This window comes from Microcaecilia unicolor, chromosome 9 (genome assembly GCF_901765095.1).
Source record: "Microcaecilia unicolor chromosome 9, aMicUni1.1, whole genome shotgun sequence".
NCBI classification, from domain to species: Eukaryota; Metazoa; Chordata; class Amphibia; order Gymnophiona; family Siphonopidae; genus Microcaecilia; species Microcaecilia unicolor.
Genome location: NC_044039.1, coordinates 167197674 through 167218628, shown reverse-complemented (window position 1 = coordinate 167218628; position 20955 = coordinate 167197674). Strand labels below are relative to the sequence as shown.

At 45.2% G+C, this 20955-nt stretch overlaps 1 protein-coding gene across 4 annotated transcripts in view; it reads left to right on the top strand.

Annotated features, from left to right (window-relative positions):
* DDHD1 (DDHD domain containing 1) overlaps positions 1 to 20955 on the top strand; it is a 243404-nt gene that overhangs the window by 6297 nt on the left and 216152 nt on the right. For all 4 annotated transcript variants that reach the window (XM_030214713.1, XM_030214712.1, XM_030214710.1 and 1 more), the window contains exon 2: positions 10819 to 10992. In XM_030214713.1, coding sequence (XP_030070573.1) covers positions 10819 to 10992 — 174 coding nt within the window. The remainder of the gene's footprint in view (positions 1 to 10818; positions 10993 to 20955) is intronic.

Here is a 20955-nt window from a genome sequence, read left to right as displayed (position 1 = left end):
TTCAGTCCTTTAATGATTCTGCATGTTCAGAAATCATAGCCATAAGTATAGACAGTTATTCAAACGTTGTCACATACACACAGGCATACATACACACATTGCAAAAGTAAACAACTTCTATAGAGTACATCCAAAGCTTAATTTTTATTTCATTTCCATCTTCCAAAATTTAGACAGATGTACAGATCAGTAGGACCCAAAGCAAAAGCAGTCCAAAACAAAGTCAGAAACAACACAGTTTATATCTAATTATTCAATCACCCTTAGGATTTGCCTTTAGGTTTAAAAAGCAATTCCATGTGCATGTAAGGTCTGGATAAATGAATTAAAACAAAGTTTAAAGCAAGTGTTCATAATGTGTAATACTTGCTAGCAATAATGAAACAGTGATGCAATATTCACATAGCAGGCAGTCTGAGCCAACAGATTTATTTTTCCCTGAACATAATTCACTTTGTGTGAACTTGGGCAGCTAATAATGTGCTCAACTGGACAATGTTTAATTTGGCATTTATAGCCTGCTTCTCCAACAAGTTCTAAGTGGCTTACAATCAATAGTGTGTTGTCTTACAGAAGAACCTTCAAAATACAACAAACAAATTACATCATACAGTTAACCATCAATATAAGACTAACAAAATTAGATATAACATGATAGCATTTGACACCCATAGGATTATTCTATGGAACATGTCATCAAGAGTGGAGAAACAAAATATGGACCATGTCATCAGTGTTGGCACATTTTAGACTGACTCTGGACAGAATTTGTACATGAAGGATGCTCTTCCCTCATTTTTCAGTACCTTTCTGTGAAATAATAGTCATTTTTTAAAAATGTGCATTTTTATAATATACCTCTTAATGTGCCTGTTGAATATGCAAATATATATGTAGAGCACACTTATTTATTTAAGAACAGTGCAACAGCAAACTTACAACGCAGCTCCAGATGAAAACCAAACGATCAGAAGAAGAGTCAAACAGACAGGACAATCTGAGGGAGGGATCTGGACCAGTCCGGAGGGACTAAAGGAGAGCAAATTAGTAGGTAAGAACTAATTTCTTCTTCCTTAGCGTCCCTCTGGACTGGCCCAGAATATGACTGATGGGAAGTAACAAAGCAGTATGGTCATGGAAGGGTCCCAAGTAAGCCAGCAGTGAGAACACTTGTACCAAACACTGCATCCTGATGACACTGCACATCCAATCTGTAATGTTTCGAAATGGAGTGGAAGACCAAGTTGCCGCCTTACAGATTTCCAAAGGAGGCACAAGGAAATGCTCCTCCCATGATTCCGCCTGTCCTCTGGCAGAGTGCACCTTCACCCCCTCCATTATAGCTTTTCCAGAGAGAAGATAATCAGAAGCTATCGTTTCTTTAAGCCATTGAGAAATAGGTTTAGAAGCTGCGAACCACTGATCAGAAGAAACAGACGATTTGTTTGACAAAATGCCTCCATAGGCTTCAAATAGTTTTTGAGAACCCTCCTGACATCGAGACACTTCAAGCGAAGCTGATCCTCTGATCCAGAAGAAGAACTGAGCACAGGCAAAACCACCAACGGGGACAAATGGAACCGATACAAAACCTTAGGGAGAAAGAAAGGAATGGGGCACAATGCCACAGTATCCTTAGCAAATTCCAAAAACGGAGACCTACAAGAAAGAGCCTGCAATTCCGACACCCGCCTAGCCGAGGCAATAGCCACCAAAAATACCGCCTTGAGCGTCAAATCCTTTAAAGTACAGGAAGTCAAAGGCTCAAATGGAGACTGTGAGAACCTAGAGACCAAATTAAGATCCCACAGTAGAAAGATCGACCGGGAGGGAGGGCGTATGAGGTTCGGCCTGTATAAAAACTGAGAAACTTATGACTAGCTAGGGCTTTCCCCTGAACGCGTCCCCCAAAACAGGGCAAGGCAGCAATTTGTACTCTAGAGGCCAGTGCCAGATCTTTGTCCAAATTTCACTGCAAGAATTCCAAAATCTGCACCACTGACGCGCAAAAGGGAGAGATGTTCAAATCAACGCACCATGCTTCAAAAACTCTCCAAGTTCTGATGTAATTAAGAGACGTAGACCAACATCATGACTGAAGCATTGTGGCAACCACGCTTGCTGAGTAACTAACCTCTCTTCGTCAACTGCACCCGATGAAGAGCCAAGCCATAAGACAAAATCGACCCAGGTCCAGATGAGATACTGGGCCCTGCACCAGGAGACAGAGAGCCTCTGGAAACCTGAGAGGCAAGCCAACTAGAAGGCACTGAAGATCGGCGTACCAAGGCCTGCGGGGCCAATCCAGCGTCACCAAGATTACTCGGCCTCTGTGCGTTTCGATCTTCTGAACTAGGTGCCTTATTAGAGACCAAGGGGGAAATGCATAGAGAAGACCTGCTGGCCAAAGCAGAAGAAGCATATCCACTCCCCGTGCTTTGAGGCCCTTTCTGCATTGAGAACTGAAGCGAAAAGATCCATTATCGGAAGCCCCCCCCCCATTCTCTACCACTGCTTGAAACGCTACCTCACTGAGAACTTTCGCATTGAGAACTGAAGCGAAAAAATCCATTATCGGAAGCCCCCCATTCTCTACCACTGCTTGAAACGCTACCTCACTGAAAGCCTACTCTCCGGGATCCAGAGTGTTTCGACTTAAGAAAGACTGCCCAAATATTTTCTGCTCCCGCTACATGAGCCACCGATAGAGCGACCAGATGTAATTCTGTCCAATTCATGAGCTGCGCCATTTTGTGTTCCAACTGACAATGACTTGTCCTCCCTTGCTGATAGAGATAGGCCACTGCTGTGGCATTGTCCGACATGGTGCGAACCAATTCGCCTGTCAGCAAATGGCGAAATGCCTGGAGTGCCGGCCAAATAGCTGTTGTTTCCACAAGATTGATCAAACAAGTTGTCTCCAACCGAGACCAAAGACCTTGTGCATACTGCCCCTGACAGTGAGCTTCTCAGCCCTTCAAGCTGGCATCTGTAGTGACTACTATGCATCGCGGCGGATCCAGAGGCATTTCCTTGGATAGATTGGTTGTTCAAAGCCACCAGCAGAGACTGCTGCGCATCTGCGCTGGGAGGGGTAATTTCTTTGCAGAGAATCCCTCTGCGATGACCACCTTGAGAGCAGTGGCTTTTGAAGAGGTCTCGTGAGCTCTCGCCCAAGGCACCGCCTCTATAGTTGCCGCCATGGATCCCAACACCTGAAGATAATTCCTTGCACACATAACCAAGATGTGCAACAACAGCTGAATATGAGACTGCAACTTGAGAATTCGGGCCTTGGAAAGAAGAACACTACTACACTGCTTAGTGTGGAAGCATACCCCCAGATAATTCAGTGACTGGGACCATTATTAAATTGGACGGGGAAAATCCACTATTTCTGAGATAAGCAGCATAAAATGTTTTGTACTTTTTTGGAATCTTGCCAGGTATTTGTGACCTGGATTGGCCACTGTTGGAAACAGGATGCTGGGCTTGATGGACCTTTGGTCTGTCCCAGTATGGCAATACTTATGACAGCTGCAGACAAATTTTCTGCAAATTAACTACCCAACCAAGGGATTGCAAGAAACTTACCACTCAGTCCGTGACTTGTACACTCTCCTGATACGACTTTGCTTTGATCAGCCAATCGTCCAGGTAAGGATGAACTAGGATTCCCTCTGTTCTGAGGGTCGCTGCCCCTACCACCATAACTTTGGTAAACGTGTGAGGGGCTGTCGCCAGGCCGAATGGCAGTGCATGAAACTGATAATGCCCAACATCGCAAAGTGCAGAAAACGTTGATTTGTGGTCTGAATAGGAATGTGCAGATAGGCCCCTCTGAGATCTAGCACAGTCAACAACTGTGATCAACCGAAGAGTCTCCATATGAAAAGTGGACACTCTGAGAGCACAATTGACGGCTTTGAGATCCAGGATCGGTCTGAAAGAACCCTCTTCCTTTGGAATGATGAAGTAAATGGAATACCAACCCTGCTTGAGCTCTGAAGAGGGAACTGGATAAATTGCCTGAAGGTTGAGAAGCCTTTGCAGAGTATTCCTGACCACGATTGCCTTGTGGCTAGTACGGCAGGGAGACTAGGAAGGTGTCTGGGAGAGGACGTGAAAATTATAAGGCGTACCTTTTCTCAAATAACCTCTAGAACCCACTGATCGGAGGTAATCTGGGCCCACCTCCAATAAAAGTGCGCTAAGCGAGCTCCCACAGGAATCTGTGGCTGGGCCCAACAACCTTCATTGTGTAGGACGAGTGGAAGACGGGAAAGAGGCACCTGCTTCTCTACCCCCTCTTCGATTTCATCAAAAGGACTGATTGTTGAAAGCAGCTCAACTAACATTTCAAGTGGTTGTTCTTTTTCACCTTCCGCACATGCTTCCTGCTGGCTTTCTCCTCCTTCCACTCCTCCTTTCTTTCTTTCTCCAATCCTCCAGCATGTGCTCCTACCTGTTATCCAGGATTTGGTCACTGTAACAAAATTTCACCTCCCTCCCCCTTCCCCCCCCCCCCAAAAAAAAAAAAGATAACAACCTTAAGCATGAGTACAAAGTAAGTTAAAACAGTTGTCTTTGGCACTAAATAAAACATAGGTTAATGTGGCAGAGCTGCTGGTTGGAGGCGGGGCTAGTGCTGGGCAGACTTCTACGGTCTGTGCCATGAAAATGGCAGGTACAAATCAAGTCTCTACTCAACCGGAAGAAAAAACATATAGACTACCCAAGTCCTCAAATATAAATATTCCACCAAAAAATACTTGGGAAAAATTAAACTAAATAACCATTCATACATATAATCGTTAATATAATTATTTAAATTTTAGATTGTGCTCAGTCCATATCCATTACACCCATAGCGTTCCCAGGGAAAGCATGTGGTAGTATTTAGATGGAACCATCATAGCACAGCCTGTGTTCCACCTCCTCAAAATGTATGCACACACACCTACTGTTACTTGTAATGCAACTTGCAGTTAATGATGTTTCAAATTTTTAAGACAGATCTCATTAAATCAACTATACAATCAAACCATATAACAGTTATTTCTTATTATACCCCACACCAAGTAACTGCAGTTATAATATAAATCCTAATTATAAGTAACACTCACTTGTAAATCACATACAGCTAATAGTAACCATTAAATTTTACACATACCACAAACACATACTCAAAAAACCTGAATATGTAAAAAAGAAAAACAAAAAATAACTTCCCTTAGGGAACCCAGTGTGCTCGTGCAGGTGATTTAAAATTTCATCAAAGGTTCATTCGTGCTCTTCAACACCATCTCACTTTTCCCTTTAACTCAAGCTGAGTTTCGAATATCTTCCTCAGAAAGGGAACTACAAACATAAATTTACATTAATAATCTAAACAATATTTTCACCCTATACTAGAATATAATTAAATATTTATACAGCTTCAGTTTCAAAACTTAAATTCAATTACTCACATAAATCCAATTCATTGTTACCATCAATGTCAGGTACTATCCCTGAGCAGGTAGTGTCTGGAACCCTCCTTACTCTCCAAATCAAACAGCTGCCCAACACCTTACTCTGTTCAAATACCCAAGGGGAACCTCCCCATTGGTTCCCATGCAGTCAATAAGATTGAGAGAGGGAAAGGGACTCAAAATAGCTGGAAACACCCAAAATTATTTAAAGGGGCCATTACTCTCAGGGAATTCTGGCCCCACATTTCATAACCATTCAACCTCTCTATTTAAACCCCGGGGATAAACAGTGTCCCACATATAAATAAACCGTTGTTCCTTCCTAATCAAAATATCACTCAAATTTCCTCCCCTCTGTAATTTAATTTGAAGGATCACTGTATATTTCAAATCTTCAATCTGATGATGAAACTCACTCCAATGCTCACTCAGAGGAGCTTCCCTTTTACAGGTACGAATGTTACTAATGTGTTCCCCAATGCGTATTTTAATCTTCCTCTTCGTGTGCCCTATATAACAAAGTCCACATGGACACTATATACAGTACACAACTCCAGCTGAATTACAATCCTTCAAATTAAATTACAGAGGGGAGGAAATTTGAGTGATATTTTGATTAGGAAGGAACAACGGTTTATTTATATGTGGGACACTGTTTATCCCCGGGGTTTAAATAGAGAGGTTGAATGGTTATGAAATGTGGGGCCAGAATTCCCTGAGAGTAATGGCCCCTTTAAATAATTTTGGGTGTTTCCAGCTATTTTGAGTCCCTTTCCCTCTCTCAATCTTATTGACTGCATGGGAACCAATGGGGAGGTTCCCCTTGGGTATTTGAACAGAGTAAGGTGTTGGGCAGCTGTTTGATTTGGAGAGTAAGGAGGGTTCCAGACACTACCTGCTCAGGGATAGTACCTGACATTGATGGTAACAATGAATTGGATTTATGTGAGTAATTGAATTTAAGTTTTGAAACTGAAGCTGTATAAATATTTAATTATATTCTAGTATAGGGTGAAAATATTGTTTAGATTATTAATGTAAATTTATGTTTGTAGTTCCCTTTCTGAGGAAGATATTCGAAACTCAGCTTGAGTTAAAGGGAAAAGTGAGATGGTGTTGAAGAGCACGAATGAACCTTTGATGAAATTTTAAATCACCTGCACGAGCACACTGGGTTCCCTAAGGGAAGTTATTTTTTGTTTTTCTTTTTTACATATTCAGGTTTTTTGAGTATGTGTTTGTGGTATGTGTAGAATTTAATGGTTACTATTAGCTGTATGTGATTTACAAGTGAGTGTTACTTATAATTAGGATTTATATTATATATATCCATATATTATGGATATGGACTGAGCACAATCTAAAATTTAAATAATTATATTAACGATTATATGTATGAATGGTTATTTAGTTTAATTTTTCCCAAGTATTTTTTGGTGGACTAGGTACAAATCAAGGTCAGGTATACATATAAAGTAGCACATATGAGTTTATCTTGTTGGGCAGACTGGATGGACCGTGCAGGTCTTTTTCTGCAGTCATCTACTATATTACTGTGATTTCTCTGAAAAAACCAGAGCCGCTGAACTGGAGCTAATCTACCTGTCCTATAGCGACTAAAATCACATCCCCGACCTCAGCTCAAGAATATACCGTATTCAGACGCCCTAGGCTGATCTTCAGGCAGTCTCGGGACCTTAGTATCTCCTAAACTGTGGACCAACTTGTCCAGCTCATCACCAAACAAAAGAGAACCCCCTGAAAGGAAATCTGCTGAGCTTAGACTTAGAATCCGAATCCACTAACCAGCCTCGTAGCCAAAGAGACCTACGTGCAGCTACGCCTAAAGCTATAGACTTAGCTGAGGCCCTCAGCAAATCATATAAAGAATCCACCAAAAAGGCTGACCCCATCTCAATCTTAGCCACTTCAGCATCTATAGCAGACAAGTCATACGAAGATCTATCTGGGACCTTCGCAGACCAACGAAAGCAAGCTGTGGAGGAGTGGCCTAGTGGTTAGGGTGGTGGACTTTGGTCCTGGGGAACTGAGGAACTGAGTTCGATTCCCGGCACAGGCAGCTCCTTGTGACTCTGGGCAAGTCACTTAACCCTCCATTGCCCCATGTAAGTCGTATTGAGCCTGCCATGAGTGGGAAAGCGCAGGGTACAAATGTAACAAAAAAAAAAAAAAAGCTCTATCTACCAGAGGCATGGACGCTGTTCAAAAATACCATCCTGGAGGCCCAGGCCAAACATATTCTGTGAATTAGAAAGACGGAAGTCCAAAAGGCAGCTGGCATGGTTGAAAAGTGAGGTGAAGGAAGCTATTAGGGTAAAATAAATGCCTTCAGAAAATGGCAGAAGGAACCGTCTGAAAATAACAAGAAGCAGCATAAAGATTGTCAAAGCAAATGCAAGGCGCAGATAAAGAAGGCAAAGAGGGATTACGAAAAAAAGATAGCACTAGAGGCAAAAAAACATAGCAAAAAATTTTTTCGGTATATTAAAAGCAGGAAGCCGGCAAAAGAATCGGTTGGGCCGCTGGATGACAGGGGTAAAAGGGGCGATCAAGGAAGATAAAGACCTAGCGGAGAGATTGAATTAATTCTTTGCTTCGGTCTTCACTGTGGAAGATTTGGGTGGGATACCGGTGTCGGAAATGGTATTTCAAGCGGACGAGTCGGAGAAACTTACTGACTTCACAGTAAACCTGGAGGACGTAATGGGACAGTTCAGCAAACTGAAGAGTAGCAAATCTCCTGGACCGGATGGTGTTCATCCTAGAGTACTGCTAAAACTGAAGAATGAGCTTGCGCAGCTGCTGTTAGTGATATGCAATTTATCCTTAAAATTGAGCGTGGTACCGGAAGATTGAAGGGTGGCCAATGTAACGCCGATTTTTAAAAAAGGTTCCAGGGGAGATCCGGGAAATTATAGACTGGTGAGTCTGACGTCGGTGCCGGGGAAAATGGTAGAGGCTGTTATCAAAAACAAAATTACAGAGCACATCCGAGGACATGGATTACTGAGATCAAGTCAGCATGGCTTTTGTGTGGGGAAATCTTGCCTGACCAATTTACTTCAATTCTTTGAAGGAGTAAACAAACATGTGGACAAAGGGGAGCCGGTTGATATCGTCTATCTGGATTTTCAAAAGGCGTTTGACAAGGTACCTCATGAACGGCTACAGCGGAAATTGGAGCGTCATGGGATAGGAGGAAATGTCCTATTGTGGACTAAAAACTGGTTGAAGGATAGGAAACAGAGAGTGGGGTTAAATGGGGCAGTATTCACAATGGAGAAGGGTAGTTAGTGGGGTTCCTCAGGGGTCTGTGCTAGGACCGCTGCTTTTTAATATTTATAAATGATTTAGAGATGGGAGTAACTAGCGAGGTAATTAAATTTGCTGATGACACAAAGTTATTCAAAGTCGTTAACTCGCGACAGGATTGTGAAAAATTACAGAAGGACCTTACAAGACTGGGAGACTGGGCGTCTAAATGGCAGATGACGTTTAATGTGAGCAAGTGCAAGCTGTTTTGAGCAGGGACTCTCTCTTTGTATCAGGTGTTCAGCGCTGCGTGCTTCTGGTAGCGCTATACAAATGCTAATAATAATAATGCATATGGGAAAAAGAACCCGAATTATAGCTGCTTCATGCAAGGTTCCACGTTAGGAGTTACGGACCAAGAAAGGGATCTGGGTGTCGTCAATAATACATTGAAACCTTCTGCTCAGTGTGCTGCTGCGGCTTGGAAAGCAAATAGAATGTTGGGTATTATTAGGAAAGGTATGGAAAACAGGTGTGAGGATGTTATAATGCCGTTGTATCGCTCCATGGTGCGACCGCACCTTGAGTATTGTGTTCAATTCTGGTCGCCGCATCTCAAGAAAGATATAGTAGAATTGGAAAAGGTGCAGCGAAGGGCGACTAAAATGATAGCGGGGATGGGATGACTACCCTATGAAGAAAGACTAAGGAGGCTAGGGCTTTTCAGCTTGGAGAAGAGACGGCTGAGGGGAGACATGATAAAGGTATATAAAATAATAAGTGGAGTGGAACAGGTGGATGTTAAGCATCTGTTCACGCTTTCCAAAAATACTAGGACTAGGGGGCATGCGATGAAACTACAGTGTAGTAAATTTAAAAGAAATCGGAGAAAAAGGTTTTTCACCCAACGCATAATTAAACTCTGGAATTCGTTGCCGGAGAATATGGTGAAGGCGGTTAGCTTAGCAGAGGTTAAAAAGGGGTTAGACGGTTTCCTAAAGAAAAAGTCCATAAACCACTACTAAATGGACTTGGGAAAAATCCACAATTCCAGGAATAACATTTATAGAATGTTTGTACGTTTGGGAAGCTCGCCGGGTGCCCTTGGCCTAGATTGGCCGCTGTCATGGACAGGTTGCTGGGCTCGATGGACCCTTGGTCTTTTCCCAGTGTGGCATTACTTATGTACTTATGTAGAGAACCACAAATAGCCACTGCCGAAGCAGAGACTTCAAAGCTACTCTTTAACAAAGACTCCATATGGCGATGTGAGGAAAAAATTTTATATAGAACCAAAAATAAAGGGTAAGAGGTCCCAAAACACCCCTGAAGAAGTGCCATAAAATGGCAAATAAGTTTAGTGAATACTGCAGCATATAGCAATTTAAAATAATGATGTTAAATGGAGGAAAAGCATAAGCACTATGGGCCTGATGCAGCCAATGGCGATCAGCGTTTTACTGCTATCAGCACTAAACCCAGAAATTCTGTGCCAGACAATGTCTGGACACCGGCATTGAATTTATAGATTTGCGGAGCCGGCTAACATATAGGGGCTCATTTTCAAAACACTTAGACTTACAAAGTTCCATAGTAATCTATGGAACTTTGTAAGTGTACGTATTTTGAAAATACACTTCATAGCGATATTCAGCATTTGGCTGGTTATGGGTTACCACATAAAGATGAGACTGATATTTATTCGGTTCTGAATATTGGCACTTAAGTGGCCAAATGCTGACTCTGCTCCCAGAACACACCCAAAATAGCCACTTTTGAATTTGGTGCTAACCAGCTATTTTCAGCAGTACTAACGGTTAAGTCCTGTTGAAAATGGCTAGTTAGTGCTGAAACTCACATTGAATATCAACCCTTGTATACCTAAGTAGAAGGCGATATTATAAAACTATTTCTATTACCTAGATAGTTAAAATGTTTTTTGGGTTTTTTTTTTTTTTTTTTTTTTAGTTTAAAGCTGAAATGTTTCATTTTTATTTTGAGTAGCTGGGGGGGGGGGGGGGGGGGAGAAAAATATATATATATAAATAAAATTTGTGTTTTTGCCTTGCAGAAAGTGATAAAATCCCAGTAATGCGCGGGCAGTGGTTTATTGATGGAACTTGGCTACCACTAGAAGAGGCAGAAAGTGATCTTATAGAACAAGAACATCTTGCCTGTTTTAGAGGACACAAAATGCAGGAGAACTTTGATATGGATGTGACCAAAAATGTAGATAACAAAGAAGGTAAGTTATGGTATCTCTTATACAGCTTTGTCAAATGTTCCATTTCATGGAGTAAAAGGAGTTTAATCATGATGGGAGGGATATGTTATGTTTAATTTTTTGTGTAAATGAGCAGGTGTTATCCCATCTTACCAGCAGATGGAGGTAGAAAAAAAAAGATCTTTTTCAGTGAACTTGTCAGAATAACTTGCTAGTGCTCAGTGAAAAACTGGTATTTTTTTTATTTTTATTTTTTTAAACCTCTATTAGATGGTAGGTGTAGGTTGTTCAGACTGGTGCTCCTGGTCACAGGCCTAGGTCCCAGCTCTGCAGGATAGGCACAACCAAGCTGTATGGCCTTAATGGCCGATTTGTGTACCCCCAACCACTGTCATCATGGTTTTGTAACAACCAGTGGGTGAGGCGCTTGGCTTGGCCCCTTGGGGTCCTGGTGGAGTGGGTGCAGTTCCCCATTCCCAATGTATCCTGTTTGGGTGTTTTTCCAGGCACAAAACAAAAAAGAAAAGACTCAATCTAATTGGCTTGTCTGGGTTTAACTTTATTCTCCTGCACATGAAAAACTGCTGTTTGCAGCAAAAAAAAAAAAAAAGAAACCTGACAAATTGAGCAGGCCTGCAGAGAGCAGCGGAACAACTGGGATGCTGGGGCCTTGGTCCGAGGTCTGAGTATGCCAGTCAGCTCTGCAGTATGTTTGTTTATCAAAAGTCTTGATATCCCTCTGTTTCTGTTCACAGGACACAGCAGTTAACAATAATAAATTGAAATCAAACATAAATTTAAAAAACGCCAATGTAAAATAGAAAAGATAGAGACCACAGTCAGACAGGAAGGAGGGGGAAATTGGGGAGGGGGGGACTCCTGAAGTTGCATTGTAGGCTGGGGAGGCTATAAGAGTACAGGCCTTCGCTAGCTGTTATGAAAGAGACTGCATCTTGGGAGTGGAAGGATTCTTACCCAATTGGTTTATGTAATAATGCACCTGATAAGATACTGTGCTATTATGTTTTATGGTTTACTATGTTTAATAAAAATTGTTTATAATAAGAAAATATAACGACCAGTAATGCAAGAGCTATTCAAGCACACAGTATACAGAAAAATAAAATCCAGAGAAAGCAAATTGAACTGTTGGGACCATATAGATCACCAGAACCCAAAATCATAAAGGTAGCTTAAAAGCCATATTTAAAAAAATGTTTTTAATAGAGCTTTGAACTTAATAAAACAATTCGGATTGAAGGTAAGGGAGAAGAGAGTTCCAGAGTGAGAGCAAGAAAATGGAAAGCAGAGGAGCGAGTAGTTTCATAGTGTGCCGTGTTCTGGGAGACGGAAGTACCAACTGGTGTGAATCTAGGGAACGGAGGTGCATGAGAAGGGGTATAGGGAATCACAACAGATGACTTTGCATGAATGAGGGTGTGAAGGGAGGTCAAATCTAGGAAATGACTAATAGAACATTAACAATGTAACCAGTAGAACCCTCTTAATAACTGCAGAAACCTGAAGATGAAAGGAAAGTCTATAACACCACCCAAGTACCAAAATGATTTTATAGGCGTGATTGAGATATTGAATAGGGAAAGTGGAGCTGTTGGGTAGGTAATGCACCAGAAACCCAACATGTGACTGTCTTAGCTGGATTGAGAACCATTTTGTGAGAGATAAGCCAGTAAGCCAGGTTGTCAATATGTAAACAAGATTGGAAGGCCGAGAGATCAGGATTATGAGGAAACACTGGGTAGATCAGAAGAATATCTACATAAAAAAAGAATTTGATATTGCAATCTTGAATAAAAAGAGCTAAAGGACTTACGAAGATGTTAAATAACAGTAGTGAAAGAATAGAGTCCTGTGGCACACTGCTTGAGTGGGAAAGTGGCAGATAGAGAAGATGTGGTAGAAACCTGGAAACTTAACCAGAAAGAAAAGAAGTGAACCACTGAAGCACAGAACCAGAAACACAAATAGAACTAAGACGAGCAAGAAGAAGATGGTATTCTTCCCAGAGTACTGATAGAATTGAAAAATGAACTTGCAGAACTATGGTTAGTAATATGTAATTTATCTTTAAAATCAAGCGTGGTACCGGAAGATTGGAGGGTGGCCAATGTAATGCCGATTTTTAAACTAGGTTTCAGAGGAGATCAGGGAAATTATAGACAGGTGAGCCTGACGGCAGTGTTGGGCAAAATGGTAGAGACTATTACAAAGAACAAAGTTACAGAGCATATTCAAAAGCATGGATTTAGTGAAGGGAAATCTTGCCTCACCAATCTATTACATTTCTTTGAAGGGGTGAACAAACATGTGGATAAAGGTGAGCCAGTTGATATTGTATATCTGGATTTTCAAAGACGTTTGACAAAGTACCTCATGAAAGACTCCAGAGGAAATTGGAGAGTCATGGGATAGGAGGTAGTGTGCTATTGTGGATTAAAAACTGGTGAAGAGATAGACAACAAGGGAGTAGAGTTAAATGGTCAGTATTCTCAATGGAGAAGGGTAGTTAGTTGAGTTCCCCAGGGGTCTGTGCTGGGACCGCTACTTTTTAACATATTTATAAATGGTCTAGAGATGGGAGTAACTAATGAGGTAATTAAATTTGCTGTCAACATAAAGTTATTCAAAGTTGTTAAATCACAAGAGGATTGTGAAAAATTACAAGAGGACCTTACGAGACTGGGCGTCTAAATGGAAGATGACGTTTAATATGAGCAAGTGCAAAATGATGCATGTGGGCAAGAGGAACACGAATTATAGCTACGTAATGCAAGGTTCCATGTTAGGAGTCACCGACCAAGAAAGGGATCTAGGCGTCGGCGTCGATGATACAATGAAACCCTCTGCTCAGTGTGTTGCAGCGGCTAAGAAAGCACATAGAATGTTAGGTGGTATTAGGAAAGGAATGGAAAACAAAAATGAGGGCGTCATAATGCCTTTGTAACGGTCCATGGTGCAACCGCACCTCAAATATTGTGTTCAATTCTGGTCACCACATCTCAAAAAAGATATAGTGGAATTAGAAAAGGTGCAGAGAAGGGCGACAAAAATGATAAAGGGGATGAGACGACTTCCCTATGAGGAAAGGCTGAAGCGGCTGGGGCTCTTCAGCTTTGAGGAAAGACAGCTGAGGGGAGGTATGATAGAGGTCTATAAATTAATGAGTGGAGTGGAACGGATAGTTGTGAATCGTTTGTTTACTCTTTCCAAAAATACTAGGACTAGGGGGCATGCAATGAAGCTACAAAGTAGTACATTTTAAAACGAATCAGAGAGAATTTTTCTTCACTCAACATGTAATTAAACTCCGGAATTTGTTGCCAGAGAATATGATAAAGGTGGTTAGCCTTAGCTGGGTTTAAAAAAGGTTTGGGGAAAATTCACTGCTTATTTCTTGGATAAGCAGCATAACATGTATTGAACTTTTTGGGATCTTGCCAAGTATTTGTGACCTGAGTTGGCCACTATTGAAAACAGGATGCTGGGCTTGATGGACCTGTGGTCTTTCCCAGTGTGGCAATACTTATAACCCGTGGGAGTTGGCAGCTAAGTACAGCTGCTGGCTTCTTATGCCCCTCCTGCTATGGAACGTTTCCGACTATAAATACGTAAGTGTTGCCATTCTCTGAGGACAAGCAGGCTGCTTGTTCTCACGACTGGGTTGACGTTCACGGCAGCCCCACCAACCGGAACAAAAACTGCGGGCGGTCCGGCACGCAGGGCACGCCCACCGTGCATGCGTGGTCGTCTTCCCGCCCGTGCACGACCGTTCCTGCTCAGTTTTTTTCGAGTCTGCACTGGAGAGAGACATGTTATCGTCTCTCTCTGTCAGCCCTGGGAGTTTTTTCTCTTTTCTCTTTTCTTTCCTTTTTCTGTTAAAAAAAAAAAAAAAAAAAAAAGCAGTTTGTCCCCTCGTCGTCTTCAGCCACAGGGGCGCCTCGTTGCGGCCTTGTGGCCGCGCGGTCGGTTTTTTTTTTGGGTGTGCTTTTCACCGCCACCATCGACGACTTTGACTTCGCCGACGCGATTTTTCCGTCGATGTCCTCGAAGGTCCTGAGCGGATTCAAGAAGTGTGGTCGGTGCAGCCGGCAGATCTCGCAAACCGATACCCACGCTTGGTGCCCCCAGTGCCTTGGGCCGGAGCATAATACCAAGACGTGCACCTTGTGTCTCGGCTTGCGGAAGCGGACACAGGTGGCGAGGCAAGTTCTTCGGGGCCAGCCCCTCGGGCATCGGTGTCGACGGCCGGATCTTCTGTACCGGTACCGATGTCGACGAAATCGGCACCGACCCCAGGAGTACAGGTACCGTTGGCCCTCCGGTCCACCGGCGGGGGTGAGCGGCCGCGCGGGCAATCGGCCCCGGCCACTCCCTCTACCCAGGGCCATCGGGACCGAACCCTGTCAGACCCGATCCCTCGAGGCCGGGGGGGGGGGGGGTTCTACCTCCTCTTCATCTCTGCCGCCAAGCGCCGATGACAGGCACCGAAAGAAGACTAAAAAACACCGTCATCGGTCGCCCACAGCGCACGGGACTACCAGCTCCGGCGCCTCCAGAGATGATTCGACGCCGAGGAAGCGGCAGTGCCGAGAGGAGCGTTCCCCCTCAGTTGAAGAGGTGTCGATGCGTCAGTCCATGGGTACTTCGGTACCGTCTCCTGGACCCGAGCAGCTTCCGGCACCAACACCCACACCAGCCCCCCTGCCTTTCCCGACAGCCGCCATCAAAGTGTCCGTACCGGACGACCTGCCGGTCGGGGGGAGGTTGAAAGTTTTTCACCAAAGGTGTGGCCTCTGATAACCTCCGACCAGTGGGTTCTCCAAATAGTGCGGTGCGGATACAACCTGAATTTGGCCTCTACTCCACCAAATTGCCCACCGGGAGCCCAATCCTTCAGCTCCCATCACAGGCAGGTACTTGCAGAGGAACTCTCCGCCCTTCTCAGCGCCAATGCGGTCGAGCCCATGCCACCCGGGCAGGAAGGGCAGGGATTCTATTCCAGGTACTTCCTTGTGGAAAAGAAAACAGGGGGGATGCGCCCCATCCTAGACCTGAGAGGCCTGAACAAATACCTGGTCAAAGAGAAGTTCAGGATGCTTTCCTTAGGCACCCTTCTACCAATGATTCAGAAAGACGATTGGCTATGTTCCCTGGATTTAAAGGACGCTTACACTCACATCCCGATCCTGCCAGCTCACAGACAGTATCTCCGATTCCGTCTGGGGACACGGCACTTTCAGTATTGTGTGCTGCCCTTTGGGCTCGCCTCTGCACCACGGGTATTCACGAAGTGTCTCGTGGTGGTAGCGGTGTATCTATGCAAGCTGGGAGTGCATGTGTTCCCGAATCTCGACGATTGGCTGGTCAAGAGCACCTCAGAGGCAGGAGCTCTTCGGTCCATGCAGTGTACTATCCACCTTCTGGAGCTGCTGGGGTTTGTGATAAATTACCCGAAGTCCAATCTCCAGCCAGTCCAATCTCTGGAATTCATAGGAGCGCTGCTGAATTCTCAGACGGCTCAGGCCTTCCTTCCCGAAGCAAGGGCCCAGAACCTTCTATCCTTTGCCTCTCAGACCAGAGCGTCTCAGCAGGTCACAGCTTGGCAGATGTTGAGACTCCTGGGTCATATGGCCGCCACGGTTCATGTGACTCCCATGGCTCACCTTCACATGAGACCTGCTCAATGGACCCTAGCTTCCCAGTGGTGTCAAGCTGCCGGGAATCTAGAGGATGCCATCCGTCTGTCCATCAGTTGCCGCAATTCGCTGCACTGGTGGACCATTCGGACCAATTTGACCCTGGGACGTCCATTCCAAATTCCGCAGCCCACGAAAGTGCTGACGACGGATGCATCTCGCCTGGGGTGGGGAGCTCATGTTGATGGACTCCACACCCAGGGTCTGTGGTCCCTCCAGGAACAGGATCTTCAGATCAACATCCTGGAGCTCCGAGCGGTCTGGAACGCGCTGAAGGCCTTCAGAGATCGGCTGTCCAATCAAATCATCCAAATTCGGACAGACAATCAGGTTGCAATGTATTACATTAACAAGCAGGGGGGCACCGGATCTCGCCCCCTGTGTCAGGAAGCCGTCGGGATGTGGTGTTGGGCTTGCCAGTTCGGCATGCTTCTCCAAGCCACATACCTGGCAGGCGTAAACAACAGTCTGGCCGACAGACTGAGCAGAGTCATGCAACCGCACGAGTGGTCGCTCCATTCCAGAGTGGTACGCAAGATCTTCCGAGAGTGGGGCACCCCCTCGGTGGACTTTTTCGCCCCTCAGACCAACCACAAGCTGCCTCTGTTCTGTTCCAGACTACAGGCACATGGCAGACTAGCGTCGGATGCCTTTCTCCTCCATTGGGGGACCGGCCTCCTGTATGCTTTTCCTCCCATACCTTTGGTGGGGAAGACTTTACTGAAGCTCAAGCAAGACCACAGCACCATGATTCTGATAGCGCCTTTTTGGCCCCGTCAGATCTGGTTCCCTCTACTTCTGGAGTTGTTCTCTGAAGAACCGTGGAGATTGGAGTGTTTTCCAACTCTCATTTCGCAGAACGATGGAGCGCTTCTGCACCCCAACCTTCAGTCTCTGGCTCTCACGGCCTGGATGTTGAGGGCGTAGACTTTGCTTCGTTGGGTCTGTCTGAGGGTGTCTCCCACGTCTTGCTTACCTCTAGAAAGGATTCCACTAAAAAGAGTTACTTTTTTAAGTGGAGGAAGTTTGTCGTTTGGTGTGAGAGCAAGGCCCTAGAACCTCGTTCTTGTCCTGCACAGAACCTGCTTGAATACCTTCTGCACTTATCAGAGTCTGGCCTCAAGACCAACTCAGTAAGGAATCACCTTAGTGCGATTAGTGCTTACCATTATCGTGTAAAGGGTAAAGCCATCTCTGGAGAGCCTTTAGTCGTTCGATTCATGAGAGGCTTGCTTTTGTCAAGGCCCCCTGTCAAGCCTCCTGCAGTGTCATGGGATCTCAACGTCGTCCTCACCCAGCTGATGAAACCTCCTTTTGAGCCACTGAATTCATGCCATCTGAAGTACTTGACCTGGAAGGTCATTTTCTTGGTGGCAGTTACTTCAGCTCGTAGAGTCAGTGAGCTGCAGGCCCTGGTAGCTCATGCTCCTTATACCAAATTTTATCACAACAGAGTAGTACTCCGCACTCACCCTAAGTTTCTGCCAAAGGTGGTGTCGGAGTTCCATCTTAACCAGTCAATTGTCTTGCCTACATTCTTTCCCAGACCACATACCCGCCCTGCTGTACGTCAGTTGCACACATTGGACTGCAAGCGAGCGTTGGCCTTCTATCTGGAGCGGACACAGCCCCACAGACAGTCCGCCCAATTGTTTATTTCTTTCAACCCCAGTAGGAAAGGGGTCGCTGTCGGGAAACACACCATCTCCAATTGGCTAGCAGATTGCATTTCCTTCACTTACGCCCAGGCTGGGCTGGTTCTTGGGGGTCATGTCATGGCTCATAGTGTTAGAGCCATGGCAGCGTCAGTGGCCCACTTGAAGTCAGCCACTATTGAAGAGATTTGCAAGGCTGCGACGTGGTCATCTGTCCACACATTCACATCACATTACTGCCTCCAGCAGGATACCCGACGCGACAGTCGGTTCGGGCAGTCGGTGCTGCAGAATCTGTTTGGGGTTTGAATCCAACTCCACCCTCCAGGACCCGATTTGTTCTGTTCAGGCTGCACTCTCAGTTAGTTGTTCTTCGTAGGTCAATTTCTGCTATGCCCTCGCCGTTGCGAGGTTCAATTGACCTGGGTTCTTGTTTTGAGTGAGCCTGAGAGCAAGGGATACCCCAGTCATGAGAACAAGCAGCCTGCTTGTCCTCGGAGAAAGCAAATGACACATACCTGTAGCAGGTGTTCTCCGAGGACAGCAGGCTGGCTGTTCTCACCTACCTACCCTCCCTCCTCCCCTTTGGAGTTGCGTTTTTCCTCATTTCTTTGTTTGTCATTCAACTGAGCGGGAATGGTCGCGCACGGGCAGGGAAGACGGCTGTGCATGCGCGGTGGGCGTGCCCTGTGTGCGGGACCGCCCGCGAAGTTTTTGTTCCGGTTGGTGGGGGCTGCCGTGGACGTCAACCCAGTCGTGAGAACAATCAGCCTGCTGTCCTCGTAGAACACCTGCTACAGGTATGTATCATTCGCTTTCTGGGACAGACTGAAAGTTCATCAAGCCCAGAATCCTGTTTCCAACAGTGGCCATCTAGGTTACAAGTTCCTGACAAGATCCCAAAGCAGTACAATACGTTTTATGGAACTGGTTCGGGGGTGGGAGGAGCAGCAGCCTGGCGTATTCCTCAGGATCCCTGCCCAGAGGCATCAGGATCCATGGTCACCCACATCTTTGGTGGGAATGGCAGCCTACTATAGTGGTTTCTCTGCAGCAGGAGCTCTCTGCCTCCATCAGGGCTTTGTGTGTGTGTGGGGGGCGGGGGGGGTTTGGAGATGCTTCTCTTGCACCTTCAGGTCTGATGGTGGGGAGGGGGTGCTGAAGGAGGCCTCTAGGAGCCCTGAACCCTTTGTGGCTTCAGAACGTGACTTAGTTGGTTAAGCAGGCCCAGGAAGGATAGACTGGGTCAGCGCCTGGTGGGAGGCTCCTAGGGAACTATCCACAGGGGCCAAATGATATAGGGGACCGAGTGGCATTGGATGCCCTGGTCAGATCAAAACCCTTCCTGAGGAGTCCGATGATCTCTTGTACCCTCAGTCTTCCTGGGGCTCTGCCTTCTGCTTGGCATCAGGGGCCTTCCTCCTCTAGATAAAAAGGATCTTTGTCAACATATCTATTAGTTGGCGCATAGGAGGATGGGTGTTCCTTCCTTTCTGGATTATTGTTATGCTGCCCACCTCCGAATTTTAGCAGACTGGCAACGGGGAACATTTGGCAGTCCCTCGAGCAGACATGGCTTGTTCCGTATCCACGGAAAGCCATCCCCTGGGTGCCGGATTAACTTTTGTGGAAGGTTGCCCGCGATGCTCCACTACTCCTCCGCTGGCCCTTGTTGGTTTGGACTACAATTAGGAGTACATTTTTTTGGGGTCTTGTGTATTTTCTGCATATGTTCATTTGATTTGCCCCGGTGTCTATAGATCCTTGGTATTGCTACTGGGAAGTGCTAGGTGTATGTGAGTTGGGGCAGGTATGGGAGGAAAGAGAATTAGTTTCTTTTCAAAATAATCAGGAGGAATTTGGGCTCCTAGCTTTTAATGTTTTTTAGTATCAGCAAGTGCGTGACCATCACCAGGCGGGCCAAGGGGGAGCTGAGTTTCTCCGAGGACAAGCAGGCTGCTTGTTCTCATGTGGGTTGACGACCGCGTCGGCCCAGGAATCGGACGGCAATTTTGCAACCAAATATAATAATAATCTTTCCAGAGTCTTTTGGTGCGCGTGCACAGCCATCTTCCCACCTGTCACGTGAGCGTTCCCGCTCAGTTATTTTTTCTCCGCAGTGAGATGCGGTCGAGTTTTCTCTGTTCCTCTCAGACCCGGGAAAGAGTTTTCTGCATTGACTTTTGTCTTTTTTCTTTCTTTTTTTTTTGTTAGAATTTACAGTTAAAAAAAAAACCTCCCGTAGTTTTTTTCTTTACTTTTTTGCCCCTTTTTAAGTTGCCTTTGTTTTTTGCCGCGCGATCAGATTGCTCCCTTCTTTTCGTGCCCCTTTTTTCTTTTAACAGACATGATTGCATCGTTTGATTTCGCCGAAGCCATTTTTTCCATGTCATCGAAGACGCCCAGTGGCTTGAAACATTGTACTCAGTGCAACCAGACTATCTCGGGTACCGATACCCACGCTTGGTGTATCCAGTGCCTTGGGCCCGACTACAGCCCAACCGCTTGTAGTCTGTTTTCGCATGAAGAAACAGACCCAAGCGTCTCGAGAGGCCCAACGAGAGAAGCATTTTGGGGCTCAGTTCGGTCCTTCGATGTCGACATCGACATTG